Source organism: Propithecus coquereli, unplaced genomic scaffold (genome assembly GCF_000956105.1).
Source record: "Propithecus coquereli isolate 6110/MARCELLA unplaced genomic scaffold, Pcoq_1.0 Scaffold46, whole genome shotgun sequence".
Taxonomy (NCBI): domain Eukaryota; kingdom Metazoa; phylum Chordata; class Mammalia; order Primates; family Indriidae; genus Propithecus; species Propithecus coquereli.
Genome location: NW_012150396.1, coordinates 3,909,388 through 3,924,340, shown reverse-complemented (window position 1 = coordinate 3,924,340; position 14,953 = coordinate 3,909,388). Strand labels below are relative to the sequence as shown.

General features: G+C 39.8%; 1 protein-coding gene across 1 annotated transcript in view; it reads right to left on the bottom strand.

Moving 5' to 3' along the window:
- The window catches only part of ELOVL6 (ELOVL fatty acid elongase 6), a 126,689-nt gene that overhangs the window by 29,664 nt on the left and 82,072 nt on the right, over window positions 1-14,953 (bottom strand). The window contains exon 2 of the mRNA XM_012655092.1: window positions 2,799-2,930. Coding sequence (XP_012510546.1) covers window positions 2,799-2,930 — 132 coding nt within the window. The remainder of the gene's footprint in view (window positions 1-2,798; window positions 2,931-14,953) is intronic.

Here is a 14,953-nt window from a genome sequence, read left to right as displayed (position 1 = left end):
GTGGCGTTAGTGGGAAACGGAAATACCCCCCATTTCTGGCCTTATCTTCTGAACCCCTCTGTTGTTTAGGGGCCTCAGAAGTCCTAAGTGTGCTTTTGGTGATTACTGTGGTGCTATTTTATCAACCACGGTCGGTGCATTATAGCAACGCTATCCGAGTGTTCATTAAGCGGCAGTGCTCAGGGCAAAACTGAAAAACAACTGCCAGAACCAAGAACTTCTGAGTAACGAAAAGCTAACTATTAATGTGTATTTATTAATATTTATTGTGTTTAAAATTGTTTTAAAACATAAAATTATATAGATATAGATTTACGGGTTCTTAAAATACATCCCCACTCGACATTTATTCCTATGGGAAAACTGATCTTAAATTATAAAAGTTCTGAATACTTGATTATTTGGAAATATTCAAGGAACTCACCCACCTCATAAAATGGGACCATCCTATAATAGTATTTTCTTCGTAGATCTGTTGTGAGGCTGAGTCAGGTAGCAGAGATTAAGCACCTGGCACAAACCACCTAAACTGGTTATAAGGTTTGGGGATTTAGAGGAAAACCTATAAAACTGTTTCTCTTTTCTCAACAGAGTGAGCCTGTTTATCCTAAATCACTGTATTTTTACAAATTTTGGGGAGATAGACTTTTTAGAACAATAAAAATATCCCATTCGATATTGAGAGCTTCTTTCTGTCTCACACGCACCTATACCCAGACCCAAAGGCTTTGATGAATTAGCTCAAAGTCACAAGGAACCCGATGGAAATCCTCAACCCTGCACTACTGCGGCCCTCCAGGAGTGGATGTCTGGGCTTCCTCTTTCATTATTTTCTGTGAATTTTATCAGACTGGTTTTGCTCAGATGCTTCTCTACTTTGCATTCGATTAGTCAAAGCGAACAAATCACTTCCAAGGAAATTACTCCTTTAGAAATAATTTTTATAAAAATCAGTTACTATTCTTGCACCTTGACTCATCTTTTTTCCCTACTACAAGACCAGAGTCATCCGAACAGCCCGAAAACTTGGCAGCTTTAACAGGTAATTATTGTCACTTTTGGACTCAAGCCCATACAGAATACGAAATCCAGAAGGTGTCCAAGCCCAGCCGTCTCTGACACCTGTCCTCTTTCTGCAAAAATACTTGAATGAGTTTCTTAGTGTGAACCTGTCATTAATGTCACAGCAGACAGACTGGACTTCACCTTGTTCGTATAGTTACTTAAACCACATCTACCTTTTTAGATCAAAGGTGACCTTGACTCTCAGTTTGGAAACTTCCAGGCCCTTCAGTCATTCCCACTCAAAGATGCCGGCGGAGGAGTGTGTGGAGTCTGTTTTCACCAAAGCCAAGCACAAACCATTCATTGGGGTGTTGTGGCTTGTACATTCTATGGGATTCAAAATAAGAATGAACACCAATTGTATCAAACAGCTGGACACGGGAACCAGAGTGACGGCATGAGGAATTACTCGGGCATACAGTAGCAACCCCCTTATCCAAGGGGGATGTGCTCCAAGACCCCCAGAAGAAGCTTGGAGCTGAAGACAGTACCAAACCTGATTGCCCCCAGCTGGAACACATTTCTGTTCATGTCTTCCACCCACAAATGTAATGTCTTTTCCATCTTAACGAAGCGCTTATCTGCACTAGGGCTGTAACTTCTGCAGTTTGAGGTGCGACAGCAAAACTAGCATGAATTTTTTTTCTTCTTTACAATTTCACAGATAGAAGATACATTTAGATCTTAACAACCTCAACATATGATTTTTTTTCTTTACTTATTATGTTAAGAATTTTCACCTTTTCACCGTATAGCCTCTCTTTGGCATATCCAGATTGCTGGCATCACTACACGTGCACTTTGGGGTATTATTAAGTAAAATAAAGGTTACTTGAACACAAGCATGGCGGTACTGAGACAGCCGGTCTGGTAACTGAGTCGGCTATTAACTGGCATGGATCTGTTGAACAAAGGAGTGATTCACGTCTCTAGTAGGATGGAGCAGGAGATTTCATCAGGCTACTCAGATTGGCTTGCCATTTAAAACTTATAAATCTATCATTTCTGGAATTTTCCATTTAATATTTTTGGGCTGCAGATGATCTTGGGTAACTGAAACCCTCAATTTCAGCTGAGAGGTAGAACAGTTAATATGTAATATGAAAAATACAAGTGAATAATCATTCATAAATATAAAAATCGTTTTGTGTTTTCTGGTGTACCTACATCTATCTGCTTCTCCTACTCCCAACGCCTACTTATAAACTTGCTGGCTGGCAAGCAAAACCCGAACAGCACAGGTGCCATCGTTAGAGCGCTAGGTAAATTCTGGCACCTGCATGGACACCAGCTGCGTGCTAATTAGCCTTGTGATCGCCTAGATCACCAAATAATGCAAGACTGGAAATTCTCCCTGAAGCTTCTGGAGGAATGTGTCTGCACGCTGGCTGACAGATGTCACGGGGGAGACCTGGCTTTGTCCTGACAGCCTGTATGCTGACTTCTGCTGGATGCAAAGGAAAAACTGGCTACATAAACTGATGCCGGTTTCAAAGGAGTGGAGTGTGCTTCTGGGGACGCAAAGCAAAAACACTCTCTGGTCTAGATCATCTCAAGTGTGGTTGCAACGAAGCCTCTCTCTCTGGACATGGCTTCATTTTATGTCTTCAATACACTCAATCATCAAAAGTTACCAGCTAGAAAATGAAATGCTCAAGCATTGTTTTCTTTCAGCAAGTCTGATGAAATGGATGCATTTTACTAGGAAAATGAAAAAAAAAAAACACACCTACCTGAAGACTGCAAGTGTCAGAGACCAGAGCACTAACGGCTTCCTCAGTTCGAACTTTGCCCGTTTGTTCATTAAGTGTCGACCACCAAATATAAAGGCAGCGTACAGAGCAGAAAACAGGAAAGATTTTTTCCTATAAACAAACAAACAAAATTTTGTGAAATAAAAAATTATAAGCAATTTATTCTTATTCACTAGGAAACATCAACTTTTGTACTGGTTTCCCTCTCTGTTAGCACTGAAAACATTTTTCCTGGCAATGTCCTCCCTTTCCCTGCGGAGAGAGGGCGGTCCGCTTGGCGGCAAGATGCTGCGTGGAAACCTCCCTTGACAGGTCAGGTCCGCCGGCAGCATATTAAGGATCATGTCAGGGTAGAAATATTTTATTTTCGAGCTCTATGACTAAAAACCTCAACAACATAGCATTGAGGTAAAAAAGTAACCTTTTCACTGAGAGAATTAATTTTATTCTTTAAAGTTTGTTGAAACTTTATTAGTCAGAAACGTATAAGCAAAATAAAGTAGAATATCTATAAAGTAGAATCTCCAGGTCCCTATTAGTCTGCTGGTTTACCAAGTATTAATATTAAATAGAAGTAAACTGATAATACACATCCTCCCCCACCAAAAAAAAAAATCAGCACGCTTCTAGAGAACTATGATTCAGTAGACAACAATAGAGGCCTTGTAAATAATTTAAACATTTGAGCATACTTCGTGAGAAAGCAATGTTTCTCTTAAAATGAGTATCAGCCACTCACAGATCAATAGGGAAAGGCTGAAAATAAGTTACAAGACGTAATACCAAACGCAGAACGTGCTAACCTAACAAGCACTATTTGAAAAATGCTTCATATTTTTCCCCCTAACTGCTGATGTGTATTGCTGACTCACAAGGGATCTTATTATCTACCCAGGCAACATTCTTGCTTAAATGAATGCAAGCGACCTACTTGGAGAATACCACCAAATAGAGCAACAATTCCAGAAATCAACCTATAAATAAATGTTGAATAAGTTACTTCCACCAAGGTTTACAAACTCCTCTCTTGGACACGCAACACCTGGCGCACAGTAGGTGCTTAATAAATATTTGTTGAATGAATATGGTCTTGTCCTGTCACAGTTTCTGATGGGGGAAAAATAATTACATACCTGTGCACAGTAGGTGTTCGCCAGACACTAACAGTGAACGAACAGTTAGCGAACGTTGAAAGAAAGATGTACTATCCCAGTGATAAATACATTAATAATAACTACAGAATAAAATATTCAAAAAAATTATATTTTCTTCCTTCAGAAGGAAAAACTATTTCTATACTTCAAAGAGAAGTGGAAAAGCGAAACAACTTTATGGAAACTTTAACTATTGAACATTTCAGAAAGAAAGCACTTGGGATATATATATATTAATTTATTTATATCACTTTATTTCTCTGAATTTTGCAAGGGCATGGAATTAAATTACCTAAGAATCAGAATTACTCTTTCTACTTATGCACATGTAAGCAATGTCTTGCTAAAAAAAATTCTATCAAGTTAATGCAGTCAACAGTAGTAGGAAATAGTATATATTCTTTTTTTACATTATAAAGGTAATAAGTGACTACAATCACAGCATTACAATTTATAGTGATTCCTATGGGTTGACATCATGCTAAAAGGCTTTACCATTCATTCCTCCTAATCTCCCCATGGTGTAGGTAAAGTTTTATCTTTATTTTAAAAATAAAGAAACAGCCTTAGAGATTAAGTAGTCCCAGATCTCCCTGAAAGTTTATGGTAAACTTTCAGGAGAAAAAGAGGACTTCATGTGTTATCTTATAGGCATTTAAGAATTCCTTAAGGCCCAACATGGTGACTCATTCAGTGGACCCTGTCTCTACACAAAAAAATAGAAAAATCAGCAGGGTAGAGTGGCGTGCGCCTGTAGTCCCAGCTACCCGAGAGGCTGAGGCAGGAGGATGGCTCAAGCCCAGGAGATTGAGGTTGCTGTGAGCTGGGCTGACACCACAGCACTCTAGCCAGAGAGACAGAGCAAGACTCTGTCTTTTAAAACAAAAAAAAGAAAGAAACCTTTAAGCCCTCCTATTGTACATGATCATTGTGTAATGTGTAGAACATTGTTTAAAAGTGAAAAAATGAACAATCTCTCCACTTTCATGTTTCAACTGTTATATTTCCTGGACCTGGAACACTTTCATCCAAACCCTCTTTGCCTCCTTGAGAACAAAAATTAACTATAAAAACCACTGAAAACACGTCCTTATCATTACTTGTCCTTATTTCTCTTTATCAATACAATTCAGATTTTGGTGACGGTTGGATTAACTTTACTACTTGCAATTATGAACCAACCAAGTTAAATAAATGCCTTCATATAATTCTATCATTCCAGCCATTAAGAGAAAAGTAATGTGTCCCAAGAACCAAGAAAAGAATAAAAATCTTCCCTGTGTATTTTTAACGCTCTCTGTACAAGCCATCAATGCAACAGGCGGGGCAACCAGGTCGATCAGTACGAAGGCACAGAATTTGATAATTGCAAGGAACCTCAGAGGTGGAGCTCAATTTCTTCATTCTACAGGAGAGAGGAGAGGGAGTTGCAAGACACCAGTTGCTCACGACTACTCTAATTGTCATGGCCGTGACCAAGCAAGTAGGTAAACATAAGTTAATTGTATAGGCTATATCTAGGTCGTAGGCAGTTAATGACGGGAACTGGTATTTGTTTAAATGTTATTATAAAAATAAGTTGCTTGTTGTATACCATATAAATCTTCCACGGTGGTGAAATTCAACTAATGCTTTGGTTAGTTTACAATTAAACTTAGGTGTCTTTTATAAGAGAGAGTTGCTAAGGAAGCACTAATGCTCACCTCTTCAACTGAGTAATTAAAATGTATCATTTATGGTTCAATGTATTGCTATTTTTCCATTTTGTTTAGAAGATAAGATTTTCTTTGATGAATTGGGCAATTTAAGTGAATTAAAATTGCCCTTCCTTTCTGGCATCTCTGGTAAATGTTCAATTACAGTCAAATAATAACTTGTATTTAATGTGGATGGATTATTTCCCTAATGGGTCAATGGTAATCCAATCATACTTCATACTGCGGCAGGCCTCCATAGCTGGGTATAACGCTAACACTACACTGTTTTATCATCAGATAATTGATAATTTCTAGATGGCATGGATTCTTCTTGTTTAATAAATTTTAAATGTACATTGTATAGCACAGCCCTTAATTACAGGTACTTAGTAATTACTTTTCAGGATGTGGTTCTGGAGTTATGAATACTAGTTAATCTACCAAATAAAGAACCCAAATGAAATATGAGGTGCGTTGAGTTTGTCATGATTGTATTTATCCTTTTTTCCCCTTCCATTTCTGTCATCAAGGTAAATAATGGAAATTAGTTCGTAAGTCAAAAAATGAATAGTGGCTTTATCCTTTATCCTTAGAGATCTGGATTTCTCTCTCATACCACCTCGTTGCAAAACATTCCTAAAAGATGCTTTTCTATTCTTAGAGTAGCTAGGTGAGTCCCTGCTTATGATTTGTACTTACTGTTCTACCCATTAACACTTTTAAGAGTGTATATAAATTCAAATGCATTTTGTTAGCTTATGGGATTTCACTGAAACCAGTACTTAGCGTGAGCCTCCTTAGCACTGACATCAAGATCTCTGTACTCCTTCAAGGGTCAACAAGTTTGTCTGCTAATGAGGAAACTTTTATGTGGGCGGTGTTTTGACACAGGGTAATTGCTAGTGAACACCTTGGGAAGGCGGCCTGAGCTCCTTCCTGACGCTTTCCTGCTGTGTCTACATGACCTTGTTTGTGGTTGCCGTACACGTGTGAGACGCAAGGAGCTGTGAAAGTGAAAAGCAGGCTTGAAGGGAAAAAAGAAGACGGGACCTCAAAGCACCTCCTGCTTTGGCCGATACCCATCTACCTGGTGCGTGGAAAGTTGTCCCGTTCCAGCGCAAAGTGTCTGACGCCGAAACAGACGTTACCTGGCGAGGCCGCCCCTCTTTCAAGATTTCTCCTCGAGTTCAGTTGCTGATTCAACTCAGGAAACAATTCGTGGTTCTAAAAGTGATTTTAAGGGCATGAACAAGGTGGGGACCCACAGACTAAGGGAAATTAACACGCCACTTTTGGCCAATGTGACAGTCAATGAACATCTGCGGTGGTTAAAATTGGGTAAGAATATAAAGAAGGATTTTCTTGAGAACGATACTGAGGTTGTGTTCTTGGGGTTTTAGCCAGGGCAGGATTCTGTCACATTCTTGAGGATTCCCCAAGACTTTTTTTTTCTTTGAGACAGAGTCTCACTGTGTTGCCCAGGCTAGAGTGCCGTGGCGTCAGCCTAGCTCACAGCAACCTCAAACTCCTGGGCTCAAGCGATCCTCCTGCCTCAGCCTCCCGAGTAGCTGGGACTACAGGTGCACACCACCACGCCTCGCTCAATTTTTTATTTCTATTTTTACCTGCCTGGCTAATTTTTTTTCTATTTTTAGTAAAGACGGGGTCTCACTCTTGCTCAGGCTGATCTCGAACTCCTGAGCTCAAGCGATCCACCCGCCTTGGCCTCCCAGAGTGCTACGATTACAGGCATGAGCCATTGTGCCCGGCCAAGCATTTGCTTTTAAATATTAAAAATAATGAGTAATTTTCAGTAGATTTTATACATAAGTAAACTACATCTGGAAATAAACAATATGCCTGGAAATTCTAACAAAGAATAATAATGAAAATATGTCCATACTTAATAGAAATGAAAAGTGGCTTTATAATTGCAAGAGAAGGCCACAAGGGTGTTACCTGTTTTGTTTGACCCAGGTCACTAAATAATGTGCGATTTCTGAGCTTCTTTTAGTTGCAAACACCTTTTTCTCTTTTTGTATCCTTCTCAGATGCTAATTTAGAGATCACAGGTTCTCCTTATCTATTTTTAGTTTTCCTATGCTTGAAGTAGGCCATAATCAAAGTAGAATTACATTTAGTACAATGAATTCAATCACATGGCTATATATACCTTTCCAGGAAAGTATACTCTTAGAAAAAGATCTGGAACAAAAAGTGATTTGTATATTAATTTATCTGCAAACATATCTTTTCCCACTTTGTATCTTTTAAAAAATCTTGGTGAATTCTGTTCTCTTATTACAACTAGAAATAGAATCTTTGGGGAGAAAATACTCTCAAAATGTAACCAAAAAAATAACCAACAAAACAAACCTCACATCTAAAAAATGCCATTTCTTTAATACTTAAATTGGTAGGACATCAATTAATTCCCTTTGTTTCCTTAGATATTGCCTTTCAGTAGCTGATGAAAAATGTTGACATTCATCCGCCCATTCAAAATTTAACGCAGCAATGAACTTTTATCACATTCTTTTGCAGTGTGATTAGTACACCATTCAATGAAAAAAGAGACCCTTATGAGAGTAAACTCTGCTCCAGCTAAGCTAGTTGGAAAGACAAAAAAATTTACATAATACATGGTTATCTAGGTAGCCTCAGCAGCAAATGTGTGTGTTGCAGATAATAACGTTTTACAGAAATTCTAAGGAAGGAGATACCAACATGAGAAAATGTTCTGTGGATAGGAAGGCTCGGAGGTGGACCTGAAGCCTTTTGACAGATGGACAAAGACGAGTGGCGATGAGCAGTGGAGGGAAGCAGAGCTAGGCTGGGAGGCATCTACCAGACAGGCGCGCTGGGTGGGGTACGGTGCAAAGCCTGCTGGGAGGTGCAGGTGACAGTCAGATTGTGTGATGCTCTGAACACCGTGCGGCAGAGATCCGGCCATCTCTCCACCTCAAGATGGCAGTAAGTTGTGAGGCATGTGGCCAGTGAATTGGGACTACGAATAATTAAAGTACAGTACTGAAATGTACGGCTTAATTTTCTTCTTTTAAAATAAGTAAGACTGACTGAATCATGTGTATACGATCATGTCCCTTTGTGTGTTGGGGGGGGAGCGGGGAGTGACAGCCAGTGGCCCTAGAGAAATAGCTGGAGAGCTGCTGGCTGAAGTTGCAGAGGGCACTGCAAGTCTTTGAGCTGGTGGTGGTGCGGGGGTAGGGGGTAGAATAAAAAAAGATATGCTCACAGAGAACATGATATGCATGATTTCTATTCCAGAGGGCAGAGATGGCAAAAGTTGGATTCTAGATCTCTAATGCGACACTCTCTGGCCTGTTCCCCACAGCCAACATCTGTAGCCGCAAGAGTGAGCGCCTAAGAGGGCGCATGCAAACTGCGGCTCTTACCAATGAACATGCTCCTGTGCTGAGACAAGGATAGCAAGCTGCCAGGCTAATCGTGGCATTGTTTCAGGAAAGCCGACGTTTGGGGCTCAGTGTCCTGAATTGTCTTGTCACGTAATCCTAAAAAGCATTGCATCGTAGGGGCAAGAACATTGTTTCTTTGTCCTAGTAGATATGGTTTAATCAAATGATCAGGAATAATCAATTTCACAGTTAGAGCTAAAGACTGTACAGGCTACTCAATCAAAGAATTAAAATCCATCCTTTCTTTCATGAAGCTGACAGTTTCTTATCTCCTTAGAATCAATGAAGCTTGCCACCACCCCTGATGAAAAATTTGGCAAAAAACTTATCAGTGATCCTACTTAGACAAATCTCTCATCTGAAAGCAAACTAGCAATGAGTTCTGCATTGAAAAACTAATTTACAGCTTCTGTTTTGTTGGAGAGAATTGCTCCCAATATGCTCATCTTGATTCTCCAGTGCTGATGATCATTCCAAGTTAGAACTTCCAGGTAACTGTCTTACATAATACAGCAACTACTATAGTGTATTTTGTCATAGCAAAATATTAAAACTCTAGTGGCCATTTGAAACAGGGAGTCCTGAATAAGAGGCAGCATGTAGAAATAGGATCCAGAAAGTAGTTCCAGCGGGAATTCAATTTCGTCTCACTACTTTCCATGAAGAAACACCCCGTGTTCTAAGAAACAGAAAGCTATCATCTGAATTTCCAATGAGGCACTGCTCACTTATTAAGATTATTATAAAAGATAATAATGATGATGGAAGCGTACTATAATTCTGAAATGCCTATTAAATAAGAGTAGTTCAGTGACTCTCCCGTCACCAGGCTAAACTTTACCTCTTATAGCCTCAAAATCTATGACATAATATAAACGAGGCATTAGCAATTTATTTTCCTGAATATGAAAATTTTCTTGGGCTTGAAGTACAATTATGGGCTTGTGTCAAAGCTGACGCCTTTTTCTAAAATCTTCTCATCCACTCCAACGGCCTGCTGACCATAGAAATATTCACGTAAAATCTCAGAATTGGGAATGGACCTTAAGGGATCTGATATTTTAAACTTCTTTTCAACTTAGGAATTCCTTGTTTAAAAAATCTCTGCCTCATAGTCATCCTGTTTCTACTGAATGTAAAAATAATATTAATAAAAGGAATCTGGGGCGCGTCAGTTCCTGGTCACGTGGTGCAGTTAGGTTTCGTCAAAAAAATGACCCAAATGCTGAAGCCACGCATCCTTCCCCTGTGGATTAACAACAACCCTTTGATACGTCACACTCTAGCGATTATAAAAATCTGTTTGCCGCTTCTCTTCAGCCTAAAGAAGCCCCAAATGGCTTATAGATAATAGATTTATCTCAGAGCTGGAGACTAAAACCAGAAGTGAAAAAGTACTATAAAAAGGATATGATTATTCACAATGGAATGAAAACCGGATTTCAGGTTTACAAGATTAAGTCCAATTCAGACAGAGAATTTCCCTAGATTTAAATCAAAACTGAGAAGAATAACAGCTGCACAGACAACTATATAAACAAGCATAAACACAGCCACGTTCGTCAGCACTTTCTCTATGCTCCAGAGCTGAACGTTTAAATTGGAAGATGATCCATTTCTGTTGCAGATTACTATCACCTTACATTTATGCAGAGTTTTCGTCTACACTTACTGCTTCACAGACAACTGTAAAAAAGCTAGAAAATAAAATCAAGAGGAAAAAAATGACATGTTTTCATGTTAACTATTGGTAAGTAAATATACTAACTTTTCCCTCAATATAAAGTTTGAAAGGGAACTGGGAGGCATACCCCAAATACTATTTCTGGATAGAGAAAACAGCTCAGCACTGATGAAGAGCATCTCATGGTTAGCTCACAGATGACTTATGTCAGCAAAATCAAATGTATAAAGAAATTAAGCTTGAGTAAAACCTGACGATGACAAGAAATACATTATCAGGGACAAGTGAAAATGATGTAAACATTTGTTTTCACCTGTGAGATGATCACCCAATTGCCCAAGAAAAGGACTATGAATTGTATTTTGCTTCTGAAAATAATAATACGGCAAAATTTTGATTCGAGTCTTCACATTGCTCCTTCAAAATCTGAATGCTCATCTAGTGACAAGAGAAGATAAAGTCTGTAGCACCAGCTTCGAGAGCTCTGATAACGAAGGCAGCTTGCTTTATGAAGTGGGATACATTATAATAGTTTCCTGGGAATGCTGCATCACTCCATGACGCCCAATTCCAATGTAGCCCAGGATGGGCCAATGTTACCACCATTCTATTCTCTGTTTCAATGTATTCAACTTTCTTCCTTAGATTCCACATCTAAGAGAAATCATGCAGTACTTTTCTTTTTATGTCTGGTTTATTTCACTTAGGATAATGTCTTCCACTTCCACCTGTGTTGCTGCAAATGACAGGATTGCATTCTTTTTTATGGCTAAATAATATTCTGTTGTGCATATGAACCACACTGTCTTTATCCGTTCATCCTTGATGGACACTCAGGTTGGCTCCACATCTCGGCCATTGTGAATAACGCTGCAACGCACAGGGGCGCACTCTCGGAGTCAAAGCACGCCGATCTCATGGCAATGAAAGTTGCTATGACATAAACTTTTGAAAATTAGGAGTGGGAGTAGCTCTATTTTTAGAATTATAAAGAAAATAAGTTCTACCATATGATAAAGTATGCCCATAGCATGGACAGAATCAATTGCACTGATTTTGAAATCATAGACTAAATTATCAATCATGTTTATTAGCTACTCTCAGGCCTTTGCCCCCCTACATTGTTACCATGTTGGGGGGCACTGGTTCTCCTCTGCGGGATGCACACGAGCTCAACAGGAAGCTGCTGTCCTGTATGTGCCTGTCATCGGTGTCTACAGAGGGAATCAGAGTAAAACTGGTCAGATAGTGTCCAGAGCTGGTTTCGGAGACTATTATCTTTATATCTGTTTACATCACTTCCCACAAAGACTTTCGCTTTTTCGTCTTTCCTCCTTCATTCACATGTTCAAACCACCCTCCTCCCCCCCAAAAGGATGAAAAGACCTTTTGGGGGAAAATTCTTAAAGGAAAAATCTCAAGATTCCTCATAAAATAAGGAATTTAAGAGCACAGCTCCCATTTCTTCAGAAAGCGAAAGGGACTTTGTTTTATTTTTAAAAGCTTCCTTGTACTACTAGGTCATGAGACGGAAGAATGATGTCTTCTTTAATTGCATGGCAGGTGAATCCTAGAACGTGACTCAGGTATGACTAGGATTTATCAAGTATGGATTCTGAGAAGAGGGATTCTCAAAATCGTAATGCCCACGGCATCCTTTCCTTCAGAGTTTCAGAAAGGAGGAAAAACACTTAGAGAGAGAAGAGCGCATGTTTCACTCAACGTTCCGGGAACGTTAATGTGGAAGGTTAATGTGTTACCCGGAAGGTTAATGTGTCGTCCCACATTCCCAAGAGCACTTCCGGAGTCATGCCCTTGACGTTGCCGTGCTGGTGCGCATGCGCGGCGCCTCCGGACAGCAGCCGCTCTGCACGGCGAACCTGAGCCCTTGTTTTCACCTGTCCGTTTTCTACTTTGCCTACTTGTCGGGACTGATTGACTAAGTGCTAAGATTTGATACTAACAGTATTCTTGACTTAGCTGCGGTCACACAGAAAGGTTTCCTGCCAAACGAGTGGGGGGGGGGTTACGGAAAAATTAAGGATTTTGACAGTTTTTTTTGCGGTTCTTTCTTTGGGTTTTAGGCACTTCTTAACCAATTTGAGGAATTCTAGACACCCGAGTGGTATAGTAACAGTTAAAAAGTATTTACTGAACATCCGCAGGTTGCAACTCTTCACGCGGGTCTCCTATGGGAACTGACTGCTCCACCACAGACACAACGTCCAGGCCTGACTTAGAAGGCACAACTGTGCGTTGCTTCGGGCATTAAAATAGACTGTTTTAATTTGGTCGAAGTGAGAATAACGTTTTATTAACCTGAGCACTTGCTATATTCCAGGCACTGTTCCAAGAACTTGATATATACACACACACACACACACACACACACACACACACACACACACAAATATCTTGTTACACTTTTTTAAAAAGCCACCATCACCCCCATTTGGCAAAGAAACTAAGGAACAAGATTAAGTGCGTTGTACAAGAATCCATAGCTTTTAAGGGATAGTGCTGGGATTTAAACTTAGGCTGTAGGGTGTCAGAGCTTGTGCTCTCAACTACTACATTGTACTCTTACCTAGAATGTTATACTACTTCTCAGTTCTCCTTCTAATAGAAGTAGTTTTTTATCACCACTTTTTCTAGCTCCTCTCACACCCCATCGTTATTTCTGACATTCAAAAATGTAAATCGCTTACACTTGCAGCCCACCTTTTCTCCAAGAGAGTATTCCTTTTTTTAAGTCATATTCATAAGGCTTGGTTTTTTTATAGAGAGAAAAGATCGTGAGAAGATAAATTAGAAAATAGTGCCTCTGCTTTAGAGGTTGAAATAGCCAGAGTACTTCCCCCAAAAGTCACTGCATGCTTGAAGCAGACTACGCCTTTCCCATCGAACTACCATCTGCCTACTTCGTTGTATGCTAGCAGCTATATTCCCTCGACTGCTTAAAGCCAGGATGTACTGTAAGATCTTTGGCATATTACACGGTTATTCTTTGTCTTCTCACTTAGACTGACTTATTCTGTAGTTCCAGCTGCCCAAAAGGACATACAATCTTCCTGTGCTTTAGAATCCTAAAATCTAATGTAGAAAAGTCGTTGAGGACACAAATGTACAGGAAATATAAACATTGAATCATACAAAGATAAGATCTTTTTGTTGTTGTTTTTTGGAGACAGAGTCTTGCTCTGTCACTTGGGCTAGAGTGCAGTGGTGTGATCACAGCTCACTGTAACCTCAAACTCTTGGGCTCAAGCGATCCTTCTGCCTCAGCCTCCCAAGTAGCTGGGACTACGAGCATGCACCACCATGCCCGGCTAATTTTTCCATTTTTTGTAGGGATGGTCTTGAACTCCTAGCCTCCAGCAATCCTCTGGCTTCAGCCTCTCAGAGTTCCAGGATTACAAGCATGAGCTTGTAATCGCCCAGATCAAAGACAAGATCTTTATACTTCTGTATATAATCTTCATTACCAGCCAACTACCTTGTTTATTTAAGTATGAATGTCATTAATGTTACAAAGTGGATTATAGGCTCTACAGACTATAGAAATATTGATGGATTTGACGTCGTCTCTAAAATGTTCAAAATGCTTTTACTTTTGTCTGCTTCTCTGAAATCATGTCATAACTTCCCTGGCGCAGCCTATGCCGCAGTCACACTGGCTGTCATTCCCCGAAGACATCCCACTCCTTTGCCCCACCCTCCTTCCCACATGCTGTTGCGGCTACCTTGAACGCTCTTCCCGCCCAACCTTGTCATTTTTATGGATCTCTGTGACCTGTGACGATATTCCATGACTGCTTCTAGGCCAAGTTGCTTACCCCTTCCTTCATCACCACTGTGCTTTCTTACACCTTTTGCATCCCTATTATAGTACTTATCTCTTTGTGTTTCACATAAGTTAGTATGTCTGTTTCCCCTTTGAAATCCTGAAGGGTAGGAAGATAGAAATCCTTCAGGGTGATACTAGGTTCTATTTGAAATTCATTTACAACCTGCTTGGGTGGAGAAGCCATTGTCTTCAGAAACCCTGGTGTAGTTGAACTGAGGGTTACTGTTGTGACCTGAAGTTCACCATTAAAAGGGGTCATCCAAGGAAAATCATGGAATTATTGGTCATAAAGATGATTGTTGGCAAATCCTATGC